Raw genomic sequence first — 18,930 nt, 5'->3', positions numbered from 1 at the left:
CCACCAACATGCAGCACCCGCTCTTCCAGAGTTGCCCACAGAATTGCAATTTGCATTGAGTTTCACAAACCATCAGAGGGAGAGACCCGACGTAGTATTCGGGTAGGTAGGGTGGGTGCTGTAGGAGGAATCGCTGCAAGAATCCACGTTCGACTGTGCAAGATGTCTACTATTTTATTTTATTTTTTTGAATACAGATGTCTCCTTTTCCTGACAATATAAGCTTCATTCCATTTAACTGTCCCATAACATCCATGATTCTAGTCCGCCATGAACACCAGGTGATTGGGATTACCAATCTAGGATTAAGTAACGAGCCTAAACATTGTCCTAACAAATGCAAAAAATATGCGGTGAATGTATCATGACAAGTTGCGTGCGTGGCTTCTTCAATATGCGAATAGCTCTATTCATTCACTAATTAATTTGCAAAACCTAGTTCTTCCATCGTATGATTAACAAATCATGCACTTCCAAGCAGGGTCAAAACGTCCAAGCTTAGTACCTTCGCCGCTAAAAAATATTGCTTCTATTTGCGTTTGCTCCAACGCCAAAAAGTTAAGTACAAAAAATGAGCCTAACAATCAAGGAAGAATATTAATTACATTCTATTTGCATTTGCCCCTCCAGATTAATAAAGAAAAACATCCGAACCTATCAGAGAACGTGAATGCTGTCAAACTAACTCAACTAAGAGCAGTTACACTAACACAAGCTTTGTGTGGTAGGAAAGGGGATTTAATAAGTCTTCTTTCGCAACATTGGCTTCCTCACATCTTTTCTTGAAGTCGCAGTATGTCCAGGTGTGGGTATGTCTACCGTGGCTTGATACAAATCCTTCAATCTTCATATAGGATTAGGGGAAGAGATCAATGAAGATACATGGCCATATAAGTCCAAAGCTAGTTGCTGTGAAGGTGAAAAAGAATAGGAATATCAAACTTACCTTGGCATGCTGAGAAATAGTGTAACAACTAGAAATCCAGCTATAAGAGGGAATACTGGTGCTGGAGTCAGCTCCTGCATTGTACAAGAATTAAAAATAAGAAATATTATGATCCAAAGCAACAGAAGAAAGAAACAGAATATAGTTAACAGAAAATTTTGATAAAAGAAGGCAAATTAGGCAAAAATTTTGATAAAAGAAGGAAAGAAACCTGCTTCAGCTGATCTTCAATCCTGTATCTCAGAGGGCCCACATGGATTTGAATATTTTTCTCCAAGTCGACCTCAATGATATCAGATTCAAATCTAAGCGAGCTTGAAGAGAGACCAGATCGAAGCTGTATAAGGTGTCTGCCCTTTGATAAGCCCTTTACTTGGAAGAAGTTAGAAATTGGCAGGGGGAAGACTGACTCTATCTTAGTTGGGTCACTAGCTGACCTTATTTCTGCCATCAGGTGTTTGCGTAGTTCATCCGTACCATTTCCTTCAACGTGGCAACTTACAATTGTCACTTCAGGCTCCTCAAAAACTATAAAATCCAAACCGTTGATATCCTCAGTTCCAACCTTGGAACATCAACAAACAAGTTATAACAGGATCAGAACATTGACAGCAAAGCTACAACAGATAACTACCAATCTACCAAAAAAGAAATAAAAGATAGCTACCAGGAACTAACCTTGATGGCAATAGAATCTGGAGATGCACGCTCTATATTAGTGCTGTCTATGACATCCCTTTTAGCTACTTTAACAACATACACAGTATCAGGCATTAGACCTCTCAGACGAAATTTCCCAGAGGAGTCTGTTACAGTTTCCTCAAAATAGCCTTTTGACTCTGACCGGGCTTCAACTGAAACTCCTGCTTTGGGTTGGCCAGACAACAGAGTGACTAAGCCTGTTGCACTGTAAGGATTGATTTGCCTCAGCATCTTCCAGAGTAAAGTGTGCTCAAGTTAAAAAGTGCAACCACAGGGAAAAGGGGAAAAGGTTGCACGGTGTAAAAAAATATAAATAATGCAAACATGCCCTTGCTCAGTGGTTAGGTTGTCAGTATGTGATTCCTCTGGGTACCAGTTTTATATCCTTCATCACCCTATTCACCAGCATAATTTAAGTTCCTTTTATAAGGAAAATTACTAGTCTTACAAAGCCTTGCAATGGTGTGCATCTTCAGGTCGAGGCAACCTTGTGCAAGAGGCAGGATTGCTTTCCACTATAATCATGTATACTTGAATAGATATGATTCAAAGTCAATCTATTAGGTCAACTACGAATTAAAATGATTACTACACAATTCAGAAAAGAACATACTTTTATGTACTATGTGACGTATGTGCAAAATCTGGATCATTAAAATTAGTTGAAATGGAGCCAAGCTTGCAAACGCTAGTAGTGTGTTGAGTTGCACTCCTGCTCTCACTCAAATTCCCCAATCAGAACACACCCATACCTGACAAGAAGCCTTTGTCCAAGGGTTTTGGAATGAAGTTTCTCATTTAAACCAGTGGCGTCCCCTCTTACAATATTCTTAAACTAGAGGAGTTGTACTTGTTTTATACAGATTACAGACAGTCTATATGTATGTATCAAAATCAGTCACCGTAGGGTCTCAATAACTTGTACATAACAAGGCAGGTAATTATTGAGCAAATATCATATCAATAGAGAAATAGCAAATGAGATGATATATAAAGCACGAAAAAGATATAAGCAAACATAACACTTTAACAAGTTCATTGATATCTTTTTGAATACAAGGGGAAAAAAATTCAAAGTACACTTTCAGATAATGTTTGATAGTTGGTTTTAATGATTCCAAGGAAAATGTCAGACCATTATTCTTTTCCGCACAAAAATGTCCAAGATAAGCAATTAAACCATAATCTTTTTGAAAAAACATTGGCACAAAGCTAAAAATACTTGAAATGCAGTAAACTTGAACATACTGATGATTGCTTTCGTTAAATGACATAAGGGTGATTAGAATGAAATAACAAAATGAAACCTGTAGGCTACGCGCGTGGCCTGGAAAATAACTTCCCTAAACTCCCCTGCTCCGAGCTCTATCGCCTGTGCTGGAGGTGAGAAAGCATACTCCTAGGAAATAATATATGCTGAATAAGGCAGTTGTCCAGGACATAGTTTCAGCAATGACCAACATAATTTTAATCATCATCAATTTCTTAAAAATTCTTATATTTACAGACTTCACAACTTTTTTTTAATTGTTGAGTTGCACCCAAGCAGAAAAATATTAATAATTTAGTACAAGCATAAAGAGATGACTCAAGCTAAAAAGAAACACATAAAGAATCTGGATAAGCAAGCTACACAATAAAACATGACAGCAAAATGATACAGTTTCTTCTTTTCTTTTTCATATTTTGTTTCTTTTTGTCAACCACAAGTAGGCTCTTACTCCCTTTGGGGGCAGAGATTATTTTGGATGCGTAATCAAATCAAGTAATATTGTGAAAAGCTGATTGATAGAAAAGCCAAGCATACAACGGATAAAACAAGCAGCAGAACACAATATCGTAAACAGTTATGTCCAGTATAGTACCTTCAAAACAGGACGCAAATAGAACATTCCAGGAAACAAATTATCAAACAGGAATGTCCCTCTAGCCCCAGATACTGAGTTGTTTCTATAACCGTTGTCACCGCTCAAAGATAACAGAACAGAAGGAATGGGTTCTCCAGCATCATCCTTGTGATGTACGTGTACTGAAATTTGACTAAGCTTCTGACAACTAAAGGAATAAGGCCCAACTTGTTTTAAATGATAACCAGGCTGCAAATATAAAAAAAAAATGAATAAATCAAAAAATACAAGATAACATGAAGGCAATCAAACAAAAAAAAAAAAAAAAACCACTTAAGATAGCCCTTTGCATTCAGTACTTACATTTATCTTTCAACAAATGATACTCTTTAGAGGTTATTGGGTTTCTGTTTTCTTTCTAAATTAAAGATTATTATCATATAAGGTTTGACTAATGATGTGAAGCTGAGTTCACTAACGACGAAAAATGGCAAAAAAGAAAGCATTCACTCCCCTTCTATATCTTATATCTATAGTTTTTTTGCCAAAGTGCATCTCTTCCGCATTTAAGAAAAGTTTGGAATCTTGGGTTGCCAACCGGTGGAATACCAAGCAAATCCGAAATTTTCTTGAATATCGTTCAAGAAAAAAGTATTCGAAACCAAATCATAGATTTCGAGGAACTGTTCTTCTTGGAGAGAATGATAGTATTAAAAAAGGATCAGCCAAATGTAAGAGGTTCTGGGGAGAGTATTAACATAAAGAAAATTGTACACACAATATATATATATATATATATAGGGATAGGATCATTTGACATCGGTGTCAAACTTTTTAGTTTCACACCAAATTTTAACCGTTGATTTCTGTTAATCTAACGATTATAATTATTGGGAATTATTAAATTAATTAATAAGTGTGACCCAATAAATTATAACCGTTAGATTCACGAAAATCAAAGATTAAGTGATTTCCGTCAATCTAACGGTTATAATTTATTGGAAATAATAAATTAATTAATAAGTATAACCCTATAAGTTATAGCTTTCAGATTGACGAAAATCAACGGTTAAGATTTGGTGTCAAACTAAAAAGTTTGACACTAGATCTTAACTATTGATTTCCGCCAATCAACAATTATAATTTATTGCGAATTACTAATTAATTAATAAATTTGACACAATAAATTTTAACTGTTGATTGGCAAAAATCAACGGTTAGAATTTGGTGTCAAACTATAACTTTCATATTGTGATTCTCCTCCAGTTTCTTTCCTTCTTCCTTTTTTTTTTTGCACTCCTCATGTTAAATCGCTTTAGACAATACAACTGCAAACTAGTGACCATCAGTTTTGATGAAAATGAGAGGTATCAACACATAAACATGGATAAGTAGAGAAACTGTACAACTCCATTTTAGCATTTTTTTTTAAATAAGGCATTTATTGTATGTAGTTTCCCATAGTTCAGAAAAAGAGACTACCTTTGAAGCCTCAACATTGTAACCAACGTCATCATGCAGAGGACCTGCCACAAAGGAGCCATCAGTCCCAGTGGTTGTTTCAAGCACTAATTCACCACTTTTGAGTGCAGTGATACTGCTGTCTCCAGCAGCAAAAATCCGGATATGGACACCAGAAAGAGGAAGCGAAACTGATCCTTCAATATATATACCCAGCCGACAAGAAAATGTAGGAATATAAGCTTGACAATTATCATCTGTCACTGATACCTAAGGAAATGGATTTAGCAAATGAAACTTTCAGCGATTGTCCCAGAAAAACATCAGTACACAAAACTATGATACTTACATGATGTTCTCTAGGATAAAATAAAAGTTTTTGCTCCCCATCATTCCTGTAACAAAACAAAAAAGAATTAGTCAACTGTACAAAATTGGGTAAATTGCAGCGCTTGAATTATTTCAGCTACAGCAAGAGGAGGGAAGGAGGTGGGAAAAAAGAGAAAAAGTAATTAAACTACCGAAATAAAAGGACCAGGCATAAACCTCCCAGAATCATAAAATTGTGTACCTTATATGCACGATACACTAAAAAAGCAACTGTACAAATGGTATAAATGCATTACACTTAAATATTACAGGCAATACATAGTCAATCCTCACAGGAAAAATAGACAGATGTAATGAGATAGTCACTATTAATTACACACAAACGGTTTTCCTCTCTTGATTATATCTCTTTCTACAGAATCCTTTTAACCAAAATAGATATGTAACCATAAATGTTTAACAACCAGCTACATAAATGTACCTTGAGTCCCGAGGAACAAAGGTAAGCTTTTCTCCAAGAATGGCCCAAATAGAATACTCTAAGATAGCGTTATTTGTTTGATCTTTCCCATGAGACTGAAGTATGGCCGTAGCTTGATCAATAACACCAGCTCCATCATGTTGAATATCAACAACTACATTCTCAGGCAATGCATTAAGTGAGCTGGACTGCACATGTATTTGTCCTTTAAGAAGATACTTTTCTCCTTTTAGATGGATTGGCTACAAAAACAAATTTAAAAAATGACGGAAGAAAATCCTAAAAAGAACCAAATATGAATGAAAAAACTGAAAATATGGTCATGGCTATCTGAATTCTCCATACCGATAGATTAGATGTATCAATTTTCACAGATGAGCTCCCAAAGAAGATACACGAATCAACAAAATTAAATTCATATGCTCCAGGATATTCTACACATATATGCTGGGAACCTTTCTGCAGATAACACAAGAACAGAAATGAATTTTGTGACGCTGCAATATCCTGACATATTTGTATAACCTATAACTGAGAGATTCAAATACCTGAATCTTCAAATTCACAGTTGATCCATCTGGTCGAGTCATGGAACCATCAACATTATGAGTGGAGATAACATTGACCCAGTAGCCTTTTTGAACAAAAATAATTCCTTCCAAGTCCTCAGCTCCAACATTTACATCTATGAAGCTCTGCTCCCAGCACCAATTATCTTCTAAGGTCACTGATTCAGGGGAACTATGTTTGACCTAAAACAAATATTATTACACAGTGGAAAAAAAATCCACATGAATCAAGACATAGAAAATTTAAAAGAAAAGTGTTCAGGAAATAAAACTTAAAATAACTAAAGAATATTCTACTTAGACAAACCACAGATAAAATGGAAATGCAAAAGAAGCCAAACCTCAAGTCTGTATTTTCCAGGAATAACATCTGAAAACAGAAATTCACTACTCTCGGCGGTTAAGCTAATTGTCTTTCTCTCTTCATTATGTTTATCAACCTGTCTCACAAGACTAACAGATACAGACGGACCACAATTCTCCTTGCAGGCTACAGCACCGTGAATATTGACCAAAGCCTACAATCATAGGGCATACAATCAGAACAGAATTTTTTTTATGAAAACTTGACATGATACCATATATAATAAGGGCTTTATATCCAGGTCCTCAGGAGGGATGGGGTCAAAAAGATTCCAAAAGGAAATGACGGAGAGGAGTCTGATATTTAGAGGAATCAAATAAAAGAATTACCATATAGAATTTATAAATAAATTCAGGTTAGTAATTCTATTCTAATCAAAAGAATCTTAGGTTGTGACTGGATGGAGGGTTTTAAAATTACACAGAATTTGAAATGCAATGAAATTAAATTGAAGTAATCCAATGTCCATCATTAGTAAAATTTAGTATTTGGTTAAATTATTTCTGAAATTCACTTCTGGAAATGTCACCTGTTTACAAATCTGCTACCACCATAACTTCATATTCATCCACCACACCTAGCCTCACATCAATATCATATAAAACCAACAAGTCTAGCTACAAAAACCATCATCGTTAAATAATTTGAAGTTCTTCTCATTGGAACCGAAGTACCAGATTTTATTTAATCATTTTACTGGTTCAATCCATCCTTGATGAGCACCATACAGGAGAAGGAAAAACACTCAAAAGTCGGCACAACTACCCATGTGCCACTTTTTTCAAAATATATTCCAGTATGCCACGTGGGAACTATTTGACAGGATGCCACGTTTTTCAATCCTACTGACCCCACTGGCGAAACTCATCAAACTCTGCCACATGGCAAAATCCTGACTGTTATCATAAATTTCTCTCCTTTATTCCATCCCTATCTTCTCACTCCACATAATTTGTATTAAATTGACATTATAATTTTGCTATTAAATTTGAAATTAGCATCAAATAGATTAAGTCAAATAATAATTCTCATTTATGTGGTGATATTTTAAAATTTCTGCAAATTCAAAAACCTCAAATTTATTGTCAATAATAACAGTTCAATGATTGATTTTTCTTTTCTTTTTTTCCTAATTTGCTAAAAAATGAATGCTCATACGTAAATAATTATTCTGATAAATTAACCAAATTGGCAGTATTATTTTGACACTAAATTACAAATTGATATTAAATTCATTGAGTCAAATAATAATTATAAATGTAAATAATTCTAATTTGTCTGGTGAATTTTTGAAATCCCTAGAAATCCAAAAACTTAAATTTTATTAACAATGACGACAACATGATTATTAATTTTTCATTTTCTTTCCCTGCCAAAAAAAGAATGCTCCCAAGGGGATTGACTTAACGAAATTATGCCAATTTAATACAAAATAATAATGACAATTTGATCAATTTATTAAAATAATTATTTACATGTGAACATTCTTTTTTAGCAAACTAAAAAAAATCAATCATCAAATTGCCATTATCGACAATAAATTTGATGTTTTTGAATTTGCAATGATTTTGAAATATCACCACATGAATAAGAATTATTTACGTTATTAATTATTATTTAAATTAATTAATTTAATATCAATTTCGAGTTTAATAACAAAATAAAGTCAATTTAATACTATTTATGATAAGTGAGATGATAGGGATGGGAGAAGGAATTAAATTTAGGATGAATGGCCACTGGCACATGACAGGACTTGGTAGTTGGTAGGTCGCACTGGTGGCGTCAACAGAATCGAAAAGCATGACATATTGGGAAAATGTTCCCACGTCGTGGCATTTGGGTAACTATTTTGAGAAAGTGTAACACATTGATAATTGTGCCCTCAAAAGCCAATTGCATCTTTCTCGTAGACAAAGATGGAGCAAGCAAATCATCTTGATCTTTAGCTTAGCACCTCAAGCCCCATCATCTCCCTTATAAAGGCTATGAATATCTACGACCATCTAAATCGATCACCACCCATGATGTCAACACCTTCTATGACCACTTCATCATCACCATGAGATTTATCGCCACTTTCTCCTCCAACAATGAGAGTGGCTTAGTGAAATCGGGAGAGAATAGATGGGAAATTTTAAAATTCTACCAAATGAGATGTCATTTCAAATACTACATTCTACATGAAAAGTTACTAAAAAGTATTTTTATGATAAATCATTTTAAATCCTCCTAAAAAGTACATTACCTCCTTAAAATCATTTATCCAAACACAGTTATATGTTGTCATCTACATAAGAACATTGCTGAACAAGTAATAAAACCATATATGACTGATCATCTCACAATGCATGCAGCATAAAAGAAGAAAGGCATATAGTTAAAATGCAATATAAAATTACCTGTGAAAATTCAACATTCAACAATGGACTCTTAACCACAACATCGATATAAGATGGAGCGAACATGAGTCCAGCAGAATTCTCAGGAGTAGCAGCAATAGCTGATAAGCGATATTCACCAGGCAGAACCTAGACATTAAACAAATGAGTAACACACCAATAATAAGGAAGGAACAATCAAAATTTAGCAGATACTCCAAAAGAATCACTAAAGAAAAAAGGCATAAAATTATTTGGGAATAACATTTCAATTTTTATAGCAGAAAAGTTTTTTCTATCACACTCACGTAAACGTGAGTGAGTTCCACTAATTTTTTTTTCTCCTCTTTACAATGGCACCCGCTCACTTTTATGTGAGCGGCAGAAAAAAAATTTACAGCAAAAATTGAAATATTTTTCCCGAATTAATTTTATTACTGAAAAATTTGAGATTTCAAGATAGACATAATTTTGACACCTGTCCATCATCTTCAAACACAAAAAGTTATATTCTTTTCAGGAACTGCAGATGCTGAAAATTAGCATTTCTTTCGGTTTCAACTAAAATATTCGATATAAAAACCACGCTATCTAACCCAAATCCCTTCATAACAGATTAGTTTTTCTATTCTAATTGTTTAAACAAACAACTATATTAGAAAAAAAATAAAAAAAAAAATTCATAATCTCAAAGCCGCAACCACAAACTCCCCAATTGTTGCTTACATATAATTACGGCTATCTGGGACCCCTAATTCATTTCATAATACAAAATTGCATAGCCCCAAAGTTTCAGATCTTTCCTGTCAAAGCTTGTGACCAGAAGATAGAAAAATACCATAAACAGAGACAGATTCAATGGTAACATGGTGCTTCCCAAAAAAGCTAACAACAATAAAAACAGAACTCCCAGATCATATAGTACAATCTGTTATCTGTATCCAAAACCTTTTCTCTTTCAGCCTGAGTTAACTGTATCCACATGATACTAGGAGACGAACGACAACAACAAAAGGAGAAAAAACAATTGGTTCATTGCACAGAACTGGCATACCTCAAAGCAGAAGTTTCCATTTCCATCTGTTTGTTTCTTTTGTGGTTTCACATTATCAGGTCCATGAGTCAAAGCCACCTATTACAATTAACAAAAGATCAACTTTGATTTAACATGCAAATATTGCTAAGCTACTTACATGAAAGGGGAGGTGCATACCTTTGCTTTCTGGCCACCACTAACCATCCTAACTAAACCGCAAAGATCATATGAAATGGCGTTAATGTCTTCTATTGAAGCCATATTTGGCAATACCTGGCAAAGCAAACAAAGTACGAAAGAGGAGCTACGACAGCAGCAATTTTCATTATTACAAAATAAGTATCAAAGCTGTATTCCAAGCATTTCTCAACCATCTAACAAGTTTTTATCACCATACTAAAAGAGCAATATATTAGACTCATAAAAATCTGATAAATTTTTATGATATATTTTACCATATAATTTTCCAACTTCTTGAATTTGTAATGCTCCTTTCGGGCCTCTATAGTATAGTGCTTGGATGTAACCTAATAAATTCAACACAAAAATAAGAAAGATTAAAATAAAATTCAATTATCAACATCAACATCAACATCAACAACACCTTTATCCCAAATTAATTGGGGTCGGTGGTAGATGAACCCACATGAAAGATACAAAACGGTTGAAAAAATGTTAAAAAAAAAAAAGTAAAAAAAAGCCAAAAATAAATAAATAAAAATAAACAAATAAAATAAAAATATAAAATAAGATAAAATAAAATAACAATATATGTATATATAAATAAATAAAAGTAAAAAAGAAAGGGACAAGAAGAAGTGGGGGAAATAAAGGGGAAAAGGACTAAAAAGGGACCATCTGGAACATAGGAATAAAATTCAATTATAATTAAAAAAAAAACTACAATCAATGAAAAGATCTCAGCACAATCTAAAATGATCAAAAAGTTTTTTAACAAAATCTTAGGCCATAACTAGTATCCGGGAGATCAAAAAAGAAATAAATGGTTAAATTGACAGAAAGAACCAACTTACCGAAACTGGGAAGAGAGATAGGAAAAGAAATACTATTGAGACAAGTAAACAAAATTTCTAGATTGAAGAAGTTAAATGAAGATTCAGGATCTTATATCCATAGACTTAAAAAAAAAATGTGTTGCCAATGAAAATGCTAAATGAAGCACATCTCATTATATTAATACCTGATCAAGCCTATAATATCCTTGATTGTCAGTAATAGACCTTTCATGACCATCAACTATGATTTTAACACCCTCCACTCCCATTTCATTTCCATCAACTACACGGCCCCCAACAGAAAATCCAGTTACCTGTGATAATCAACATTCATAGCAGGAACTTGAGCAAAATAACATACACATAATCACAATAACAGACAGATATCACTAAAATACGATAATTGTTACTACACCAATTGTGTCAACAAATTAAATATTTATAATCATCCAACAGTAAAATTTATATTACCTAGATATTTTACAATTCCAACCTTAATTTGCAATTCTTTTTGATAAACCCTTGGTTTACCATGTTTTTAGGCTAGTTTATACAAGAATTACATAGTGGATTGCATGGAAATTAAGGTTTTACATTATAAAATCACAAAGGTTGGATTTTTAACTAACATGTCGTAATCTTGTTTATTTTGAAGGTATTTTGACATAAAAGAATGCTTAATGGAGCAAAGGAATGAAAGGAGATGTTTGAATACCAAAGGAAGTCAAAAGAAAGCAAGTTACAAGCAATTCACAGGTTGATAGAGAGCGCTCAACAGCGCGCTAATGAAGCAAAATAGCCAAAATCCACTGGAGGAGCGCGTTTTAAACGCGCTACAGAGCACCAAAACACGCTGGCAACAACAAAAGTTCCTCTCGAAGAGAACGCTTTAGCGCCCTGATGAGCGTTAAAACGCTCTAAGGCAGACAGAATTATCCTATTCAGCGCGTTTAAGCGCTCTGGTGAGCGCTAAAGCGCGCTGATACGTCAAAGCTCAGGCCCAATTGTTATCAGTATCCAATAGAAGATTTGAAGAAGATGTGAATGGAAATAAAAAGATATGTTTATTCTCTATAAATAAAGGGCCTTGGGATCAATTGAAGGAAGCTTTTTGGAGAGCTTTAGAGAACGTTTGAAGAATCAAGAGGAGGAATCCTGTTGCAGAGCATCGGAGCACTGAAGAGTCAAGACAACATCACATCAATGGAGTCTTGGGGAATTATTTTCTTTCCAATTGTTTTTGAATTCAATATGTTAGGCTAAGTTTTTATGTAGTTAGGGGTAGATGGAACCCAATTGAATCTTGTGTGTTATGAATTAAATTGTCTCTGAATTCTTCTCTTTTTATATTTGAATGAATTTATCTGTTTTTAATGCTTTCTATGAGTTTGCTCCTTATAAATTGATTTAGGAAAATTGTATGACAATAGGGATGTTGGTGCATGAACCCTGATTTGGTAAATTCATCATAATCCTTGTGATCTAGGGATAGACATAGGGCAATTGTGCAATCTTTGAATTCTTGATCTTAATGCATGTTTTCTTGGGGAATAATCGGGGAACTAGGGTTCTTCTAAGATCACATAGATTTAGGGTAACAAGGAATTGAGCCCTAATTAATTGAGAAAGAATTGATTGGCATTATATTAAGAGCAGATTCTTGACCATTTAATTCATAGCATAAAGAGGAAATTGGGGGAAGTCGAAACCCTAACTACGCTCGTTCTTGATCGTTAAACCAATCATCTTTTCAATTGTTTTTAATTCTGAATTGCATGTTATAGATTGTTCTTTATTTAAATTCTCTTCATCTCAATCTTGGTTGTCCAACTAAGCCGCGATTAGCGAACTAGTGTTTGAAACCAATCCTCGCGGGAACGATCTCGTAATCCGGTACACTTTATTACTTAACGACTGGTGCACTTGCCGAGTCGCAACACTTTTCTATTTTGGTTTTTCACTTTTCTTTTTCTTATATCTTTTCAGAGATAATATGCACTTTAAATTTCAACAAATGATAACCATAAATCTATGCAACTGACAGTGAATAATTTTCTTCCATCAGCATTTACGGTTGCTAATCACACTGATCACCCAGCAGTTGACTGAGCTATCATTCAGTAACTTGATGCCAATAAAGTATAATCATACTACACTTAGCAGCCAATTGAGGAAATGAAATCCCATTCAAAAGTAATAAATTAATACACAATGAAAGGATATCGGATAGAGCATGGATATACTAATACAGCAGTAATATGTGGAAAGTAGATGAAAAAAGATTAATCTATTTTTTAAAGGGATTTTTAAGAAATGTGACAACACAATCTAGCATTCACATTTCATTTAATGAAAGTTTCACAAGGCCAGCACTAAACAGTGATACATAATCAGATATTTTGATTTACCATAGATTGATAAAACTTATTTTTATTTTGAATGCCAAAGGAAACAAACTACAAAGATGGTGAGATATATATATATATATATATATATGTGTGTGTGTGTGTGTATGTATGTATATATGTATGTATGTATATATGTATATGCCACATTTTAATGCATATAATGTACCTGAAATTTTTGAGGCACTGTCACATGTTGATGCTTAACATTAACTGAGACACTGGATGGCGAAACATCAAATACTGTATTTTCACCCTTATAGTATGGCACAAGTTCATAAGTTCCTGTAGATTAATGAAAAGGTTGAGCACTAAATTCAAGCAAATAGGTTCTAGCAGCATGTACTTAGAAGAAGCAATTTTCATGCACAGAAGAATGATAAATACTCAATCCATAAAAAAGAGTAAATTATATATGATAGGGAGAATAAATAGCAATTGTTGATTAGCATAAAGCCATAAATACAATATACAATTTGAAGTGAAATTTCATAGGATCAATAACTAAGAGAGACTAATTGCAGTACAAATATGGGTGGTGAAGTTCCTGCAATCTTGAAAATTGATTTCCATATATATCTAACTACAAATTGGTGCTCATTCAAAAGTTAAATACACAAACTACAAACAAGATGACAAAAAAAATCAGGGAAAGAATATTCATTTTTATCAAAGTGTAGGCACCAGAAATTCAACACTCCCCATGGGACATCTTAAGAACATGTTTCAGAAGTTCTTGAGAGGGATCTATTTCAGCAGAAAAACATGCACATGCACTCTAAAACACACCAAGAAGGGAGTGAAGAGAAAATAATCATTCAAAAGGGAAATTACCGCAAGGTATTGAATTGAATGTGAACTTTCCATCAGCATCTGATACAGCATGGCAGAGAGAACCTCCTTGTTCTGGGCCATTAGCAGAACCTTGAAAACATTCCACCTCAGAAACATCATCTGAATATAAGAAAATATGGACTCCTAATATTGGATTTCCCTGGAAAATGAAGAACCAAAATAAAAGACATGACTACAAGAAAAAAGGATTCGATTAAACTGTCAAGTTAAAAAATAAACCACATCAAACTAGTTTGGAAGTTTAAGCTTTCTGAGAGCCAAAACATCCCTCAACACACTCATAAAAATATGAATAGATGAAGCAGTTGAGACAAACAAGAACTTATTCTTTGTTGTATGTGTCACAGATATAAATGGATTTTTAAAAAAATTATAATATAATAATTCCACAAAGAAAAAGATAATATAGCAATTCCAAATGAAATTTCCACAACGACGGTAAATCCCCCTGATATTATTCGAGAATCTAAATACTTGTTATACGCCAAAAAGATAATATAGCAATTCCAAAAAGAAAGTGAAGTTTTAAATAAGGTAGGTCCCTGCAACAAACATTACCTGAGCAACAACAAACCCACTGATACTATACCCAGGGACAAAGAAAACATCATCAACTATCCGATTTCCAAAGCCCAATTCCACCTGCAAGAAGCACATTATTATAAAAATAGCAAGCACAATAAGCAAGCTCATCAAATGTATTATGAGACTAAATAGTGACACAGGAAAGACATGGGTATGAACACAACAAAATGCTGAAAGCATAGCAAAATACGATAACTCAGACCTGCGTTGAACCTTTAACTTCAACTTTCATATTAGGATTAGAAGCTCGTAACTCGTATTTTCCTGCACATCAAGAGTGTATCGCCCGTTTGTTTGAACAATTTTGGATAGAAGGATAATAGCAAACAATAAAAATAATGGTAAGAACAAATGATTTTAAAACCAAATCCCACGGACAACATGAACAGAAGTTATAATTCTAGTCTTCTAGACATGAATAATGAATATAACTTAATTGGATTCCTTGGTCAGATTTCACTCATCGCAAACAAAGAAACGTTTTGTCCATTCAATCGAATTACCCAAATAAACTTCCATTCCGATTTCTTGCATCTAAACACAAATCCTGAACAGCACATAATATTAATTAGACACATCTTGCCTCTCTTGAATTATACTTGTAAACAAGTATATAAACTTTCCTACCTGGAATTATATTTGTAAACAAGTAATCCCCTGATGGCGAAGTTAAGACAGAAGAGACAAGATCCCCGGAAGGAGACAACAATTCAACTTTTACATTTGAAGGACCTCCGTTTTTAACTGAACAACTTTCTCCACCTACAGCTCCCACAACTCTACCAGATATAGTGAACCTACAGTATACAAACTTCTGCAGGTAATTTTGAAATCCAGAGCAAGTGCAAGCACAGGATGCAGCAGAACATAAAGTATTAAGAAAATAAAATCAGTAGCCCACCCTGTGAAACGAAAATTTATATCTTCATTGCCATTGCAACCATGATTGTCAACCACAACAGGAACCTGTAAGGGTAAAGGTGTCAGAATTAATAAGAATACTTCGACTACTCTTCAAGGAGAAACATAAATCCCCATTGAGAAAATTGTGTCAAACTGTCAATAACTAAGAAATAACTAACCTTTTCTGGATCCCATGACCATCCTTCAGGTCCATTAATTTTAATAACAAAGGAGCCCTGCAATAAAAATAATTGCATTGAGAAGAACTGAATAATGTATTTACATATACATACATATATATATATAGGAAAATAATTATCTCATGTTGCATGAGGTAATTATCTCATGTAACAGAGACAAGGCAAATAATTAAAAATAGTGGATCGCAATATGAGATAAATAGATCCCATATATATATGAACATGCATACTAATTCATGCAAGCTTTACCTTGTCATATACTGGAATAAAATAGTATCCATTTGGAGCACACTGTGTTCTATCCTTTACCAGTCCATCCACAGTTTGAAGCTCAACCTACAAAATGGACCAACTAAATTATTGAATAAAAGCTGACACGAGTGCATCATATCTAATAAACAACAGAAACTCCCTTGCACATGTACCACTGCATCCTCCTCCAAGTAGGATGCCTCAAAAAATAAAAAAGGAGAAGAAGGGGCTTTCTTATGCATGTCTTGTTTTTCTATAATATAACATTTTCAACAGGAAACAATCCAGGCCAGTAACATTTTCAAAATCAAATGCGGACCAACTGGTAGAATAAGTTTACAACTGATATGAACTCATTTTTATCTTATAAATACAATTGAACTTTATGATAACATTTATAAACGAACGCAATGGGTTCATATTACACACACTTACCGTGACATGAGAATAATCCAATTTGGCATCAGTTTGTTTCCTCGACTTTACCAACGACGAGCTCGCCTGCGTCAACCGAAATATCACACCACTCGAATTTGTAAGCAAAGATATTAAATAGGAAAAAAAATTAATACAAAAAATAAACAACCGAATTAATCTGAAATAAAGTGAGTAGAAAAATGAGATCACGAAACGACAAACAAACAAACAAACAAATGGTGAGTTAGAGCAAAAATTTCAGATCCGCACATTTATTTTTTCAATCTGAATAGTCGCAGAGGATAAAGATAACATTGATCTAAGACGAAATCCGATATTCAATTACTTCCATGTGTTTCGTACTACAGAAGGTGATGGATAGATAAATTAGTTTACCTCGACAAATCCACCGCAGCCATAGATGGAATCAGCAGAAACAGCTGAAATAGAATAAGTTGTGATAATAAGTAATAAGCATAGAAAGGCAACTCTGATTGACATATCGGATCTGAGGGTGGGCGATGAATTCAACCGAAGGTGGCTGAACAGATCTGGAGAATCATACGATGTTTATTTCTTCTTTAATATAGCCACTTCACTCCGAGTTCCGAGTCGGAGAGAGGGTTTATGGGTTTAAAAAAAATTAAAAAAAAAAGGGAAAGTTTGGAGGATGTATGCAATTTCCTCCTTAACTTTGTTTTTATTTCGGTAAAAAAAAAATTTAGTAACTTTATTTCGGTAAATTGGGGTGCGAATGATATCGTCATCATCAATGTGTGTTTTTTTTTTCGATTTAAAAATTTCTTTTCTTTTCTGATTAAATATAGGGAGAGATTATAATTAATATCTTTTTTTCGGGAGACTGACCATTTTGTCACGTTTCACCAAATTATTTTCCAGACTGTCACGCGAACAGTAAAAATTTCCGGAATGCCACGCGGCATAATTCGCTACACGGTGCAGCGAATTATGTTTGCAAATAATTCGTTACACAGTGTAGCGAAATATGCAGTGTCAGGCTGCACAGTCAGCAAAAAAGACATGTGTCAAGCTGACAGTAATTCGCTGGGGTGTGTAGCGAATTATGCCTGTTATGCTGCCAGCTTGACACGTGTCATTTTTGCTGACTGTGCAGTCTGGCACTGTATATTTCGCTAAACTTTGTAGCGAATTATTTGCAAACATAATTCGCTGCACAGTGGAGCGAATTATGCCGCGTGGCATTTCGGGAATTTTTACTGTTCGCGTGGCAGTTTGGTAAATAATTTGGTGAAGCGTGACAAAATGGTCATTGTTTCCTTTTTTTCTTACTATCTCTTATTACTAAATCTTAACTGTTGATTTTCGTCAATCTAACGGTTATAATTTATTAGAAATTAATAATTAATTAATAAGTATGACTCAATAATTACAACCGTTAAATTGATAGAATCAACGATTAAAATTTAGTAATAAGAGATAGTAAGAAAAAATGTAATAATTATAATCTCTCTTTAAATATAATATTTAACAGTGAAGTTTTATATTTACTATAAAAAAAAATTAATATTTTTACAACTAACTTAATCACCATTAAATTAGATTTTAATCGAACGGCTGATAATCAATTTTTATATTAATTTTTCACTTACTTATTCTCTCTCATCCATTTTTTTCTTCTTCTTTGTTTCGACCATTTTTTCTATTTCAATTACTGTAATGACAAAAAATGGGGTTTCGTCATTTGTGTCTTAGGTTGCAATTGTATTGACTTTTTAATAAAGTCTTTTTTATGTCTTCCTTATTTTAAAAGTACTTTTTACAAAAGTTACAGTTATTTAAATTTAAAAAAAAAATATTTGATTTTTGAAAAAATTATTTAGCTTTTGACTTCTGTTTTTTTTAAAAGTTTCCGAAAAAAGTAAGTTTTTAGCTTTTTTTATGACTTCTGCTTTTTTTAATAGCAAGCATCCAAACAGATTGTTTTTGAAAAGTACTTTTTTTCTTAATAAAAACAAATTTTGAAAAGAAAAAAAACCATCCAAACCGGCTCTTAGCTGTGGAAATTCGAAGTCATTCTCGATTATTGTTGTCTAAGAATTGGGGGTTCGCCATTTTTAACAATAATTGGTTGTGGTCTAATATTTTAATTAAATAACAATTGATTTCCTTATCAATGCCTGATAGAAATATATCCCAAG

At 33.6% G+C, this 18,930-nt stretch overlaps 1 protein-coding gene across 1 annotated transcript; it reads right to left on the bottom strand.

Annotated features, from left to right (window-relative positions):
• Positions 1-418: 418 nt before the first annotated feature.
• Positions 419-17,371, bottom strand: LOC133309420 (uncharacterized). The gene is made up of 27 exons (XM_061510185.1): positions 17,147-17,371; positions 16,769-16,834; positions 16,331-16,417; positions 16,061-16,117; positions 15,880-15,944; positions 15,606-15,775; positions 15,181-15,242; positions 14,952-15,035; positions 14,373-14,532; positions 13,708-13,823; positions 11,319-11,447; positions 10,573-10,644; positions 10,295-10,390; positions 10,136-10,213; positions 9,103-9,231; positions 6,678-6,854; positions 6,316-6,519; positions 6,113-6,226; positions 5,768-6,009; positions 5,306-5,351; positions 4,978-5,226; positions 3,514-3,744; positions 2,956-3,047; positions 1,625-1,853; positions 1,158-1,511; positions 947-1,020; positions 419-844 (listed from the first exon to the last, which is right to left on the bottom strand). Exons 1-27 carry the CDS (start codon positions 17,249-17,251, stop codon positions 739-741), a joined length of 3,594 nt encoding a protein of 1,197 aa, XP_061366169.1. The 5' UTR covers positions 17,252-17,371; the 3' UTR covers positions 419-738.
• Between the last annotated feature and the right edge of the window lie 1,559 nt (positions 17,372-18,930).

The sequence above is a fragment of the Gastrolobium bilobum genome, unplaced genomic scaffold (assembly GCF_033153095.1).
Source record: "Gastrolobium bilobum isolate Gb01-03AN ecotype WA unplaced genomic scaffold, APGP_CSIRO_Gbil_v1 utg2122, whole genome shotgun sequence".
Classification (NCBI taxonomy): Eukaryota; Viridiplantae; Streptophyta; class Magnoliopsida; order Fabales; family Fabaceae; genus Gastrolobium; species Gastrolobium bilobum.
This window is presented reverse-complemented; position numbering and strand designations above follow the sequence as displayed.